At 45.4% G+C, this 2,789-nt stretch overlaps 1 protein-coding gene across 1 annotated transcript in view; it reads right to left on the bottom strand.

The window, feature by feature from the left end:
* Nucleotides 1–2,789, bottom strand: part of LOC104543713 (ADP-ribosylation factor-like protein 9) — a gene marked incomplete at its 5' end in the record, with an annotated part of 4,334 nt that continues 1,545 nt past the window's right edge. The window contains 2 exons of the mRNA XM_010188388.1: nt 1–180; nt 1,101–1,276. Coding sequence (XP_010186690.1) covers nt 1–180; nt 1,101–1,276 — 356 coding nt within the window. The remainder of the gene's footprint in view (nt 181–1,100; nt 1,277–2,789) is intronic.

The raw sequence follows: 2,789 nt of genomic DNA, 5'->3' as shown, positions 1-2,789 counted from the left end.
TCACTGTGCATCCAGAACCAGCTGCGCTATCAGCTCCTTGGCATCGTTCATGCTGGAGGAGATCTCGGAGCCATCCTCTGCCACGTGGGTACCAATCAAGAACATCTTCCTCTCGTCCCCAATATCAGACAGTGCCAGAGCATCGTGGATATCGGTGATGCAGTATGCACCTTCAAGGTCCTGACACACAAAAACAAAACAAGCCTGTTAGTTGCATGAGGTGGTGGCAGCACTATCCCCGCTTTGAGTCACTGCCATTCTTCTGGCAGAGGAAGGGTCTCAAAGGCTCTGGGGACCCCATTCTTACGCAGCTTCTATGAGATCAAGTTCCCATGCCCTAAAATACTTTTGGAGAAAAAAAATGTTTCTCTTTAAACTAACTTCTTCCCAAAGAAATAAGGGTACAGTTCTGTTTCTAGTAATTCCAGTGTTTCTGTTAATAATGTAAGACTATCTGTGCAAGGCAAACAAAAGTCTTGCTGGCTCAAGACCCCAGGTGCCCAGTGCAGAGATGCAAGAACAGGGCAAACGTACAACAGCCATCCCCTGCATACCTTCAGCAACCAGTTTCTGACTTCAGGACCTTAAAAAACAGCAGTAGCGTGTGTGTTTGATGAAGTCAAAGCCCGTGTTTGCATTCAAGAGCAGCACAAAGGACTACTGGTAATGTCTCTAAGCTAATAGAAATTTATGAGGTAACAACATAGAGCAAACCAAGCACACAGCCCTCATAAAAGAAAATCTGGCCTTAAAAACCCTGGGCTGTCTGGTCATCTGACCATACCACAGGCACAATTCTATTCCAGGTATAGCACCAGTCATGGACACTTTCACAAAGATCGTAGGAGAAACCACTGCCTTGTGAGGAGAGCTGCTCTTCTCTCATCCTTCAGCAGCAGCACTGTCTCTGAGCAAGGACCTGCACTTTGCAAATTAAAAACTCAACCTCAGATTACTTTCATTTGTGGTCAAGAGATGTCCCAGAAAGGCCCCCAGTTCCCAGCCACATGGCCTCCTTAAAGGCAGGAAGCCTCCTTTGAAAGGCTTTGATGCTGTTTTCAGAGCTGCTCCCAGCTCAGCCAGCAGCCAGGAACTCTTACCTGCTTGTTGGCCAGAACCACCACGGGCAGGGTGGAGTTGTTCTGGAGCAGCTGGTGAAGCAGCTGTTTCGCCACAGGCAGTCGGGCATGATCAGCCGAGTCCACAACATAGATTAGCAACAGCACTTTGGGCAAGTACATCTTCCAGTATGAACGCAGAGATTCACTGCCCCCAACTGAAAAAGAAGACAGCAGCAGAGCATTCACCAAGTAATCCAAGTAATTCATCATTCCAGAGGTGCAGACAGCAGGCCTTGGGCTGAAAACCCAAGGTATGTGGGTTACCAAAAACTCAAAGTATTTTGGCTACTGTATATGGGACTGGAAATAGCTTTATTTTCCCCAGTCAAGACCCATGCAGGCATATGTGTATGCTCTGGGGGGAGAAAAACCCAAATCTCTTTCAATTTTAAGCTCTTATTTTGAGAGGATTCTTGGTTCAGTTTCTTTATGGTTGCTTTCTGCCTTGTTGATTCTTGCTCTCAAGCAAGCAGGGAGAGTAGAAAGAGGTTCAGTGCCCATAAACATCATGTGAGAATGTCCCCATATAACCTATCTCCACATGCCCATCTTATCTTAAGACAAAGCAGGCCTATAATTTCCAAAGAAGAGATTTAGATCTGAGGTGGGGAGGGCTCTCACCAGATTTGTATGACGCTAGAGACTAGTTCAAAACTCCCACAACTTTCATACTGTCAATAACCAGAGGTGCTTAGGAAGAGAAAAAAATCAAGCCCCAGCAGACTCTTTAGGCAATCCTTAGGAGAAGTCTTGGCAGAGGATACATTTCTACCTGAGCTCTTCTCTGCTGGATACAGGGGAAAACTGCAAACTTTCCAAATCAGGTCTTAAAACAATTCTGTACTGAAATCATATGCAGCAGGTTGTGTGAGATTGTTCTTCCTATCTGAGGACAAAAATAGTTTGGTAGTTTGCCAAGTTTAATAAGAGTAGGAGTAATACTAAGTATTTCAGATGTGTTTTCAGCTTTACAGGTCTTCTCTAGGCACACTGCAAAACAACTTGCTCAAGAGTACTGAGGTGCTGGAAAGGCAGAGGTAAGTCCCCCAAATGTAGCAAGTTTTCAAAGCAATACATTTGGGGTTCCCTATAATTGTCTCCTGCCTGATACAGGAGCTCTTTTCAAAACTGACTTGCTACTCAGCCTGTTTTTTTACTGCTCTCAGTGACTCTGTTCTGTTTCAAAGCAATTTTGCTTTCACTTAAGTCAAAATGACTTAGTAGTTTCAAGAACATAGAAAAGGAAGCAACATTTCCCTGCTAGAGCGTGCTCAAGTCTCAAGAGCCCCAGTGTATCTGCAGGCACAAATGCAAGTCTGCCAGTGCAGAAAGGAGACAAAGGGCTGTGACAGACACGTCACATTTGGGACAGATGCCTCTGATTCGGTACTGTGACATTGTGGGGGCTCACCACCGTTCCCTCTGTTAAGTGCATTCATGCATAGCATAACCCAGGAGTCAGCAACCTCACAGAGAACGTTTTTCTTTCCCAAACCAGTAGGAACTCTGCAGATGCCAGGAGCTCCTATCCCTTGAGAAGGTAAGATACCACCTGCTTATCTATCTGATGGAACAAAGAAAAAGACAGTTTTTCTATCTGTCTAAGCCAGGAAAATAAAACCCCTGCTGTCCGCTGATCATCTTGTGCCATGTGATCAGCACAGGCTG

The sequence above is a fragment of the Mesitornis unicolor genome, unplaced genomic scaffold, assembly GCF_000695765.1.
Source record: "Mesitornis unicolor isolate BGI_N332 unplaced genomic scaffold, ASM69576v1 scaffold770, whole genome shotgun sequence".
Lineage (NCBI taxonomy): Eukaryota > Metazoa > Chordata > Aves > Mesitornithiformes > Mesitornithidae > Mesitornis > Mesitornis unicolor.
This window is presented reverse-complemented; position numbering and strand designations above follow the sequence as displayed.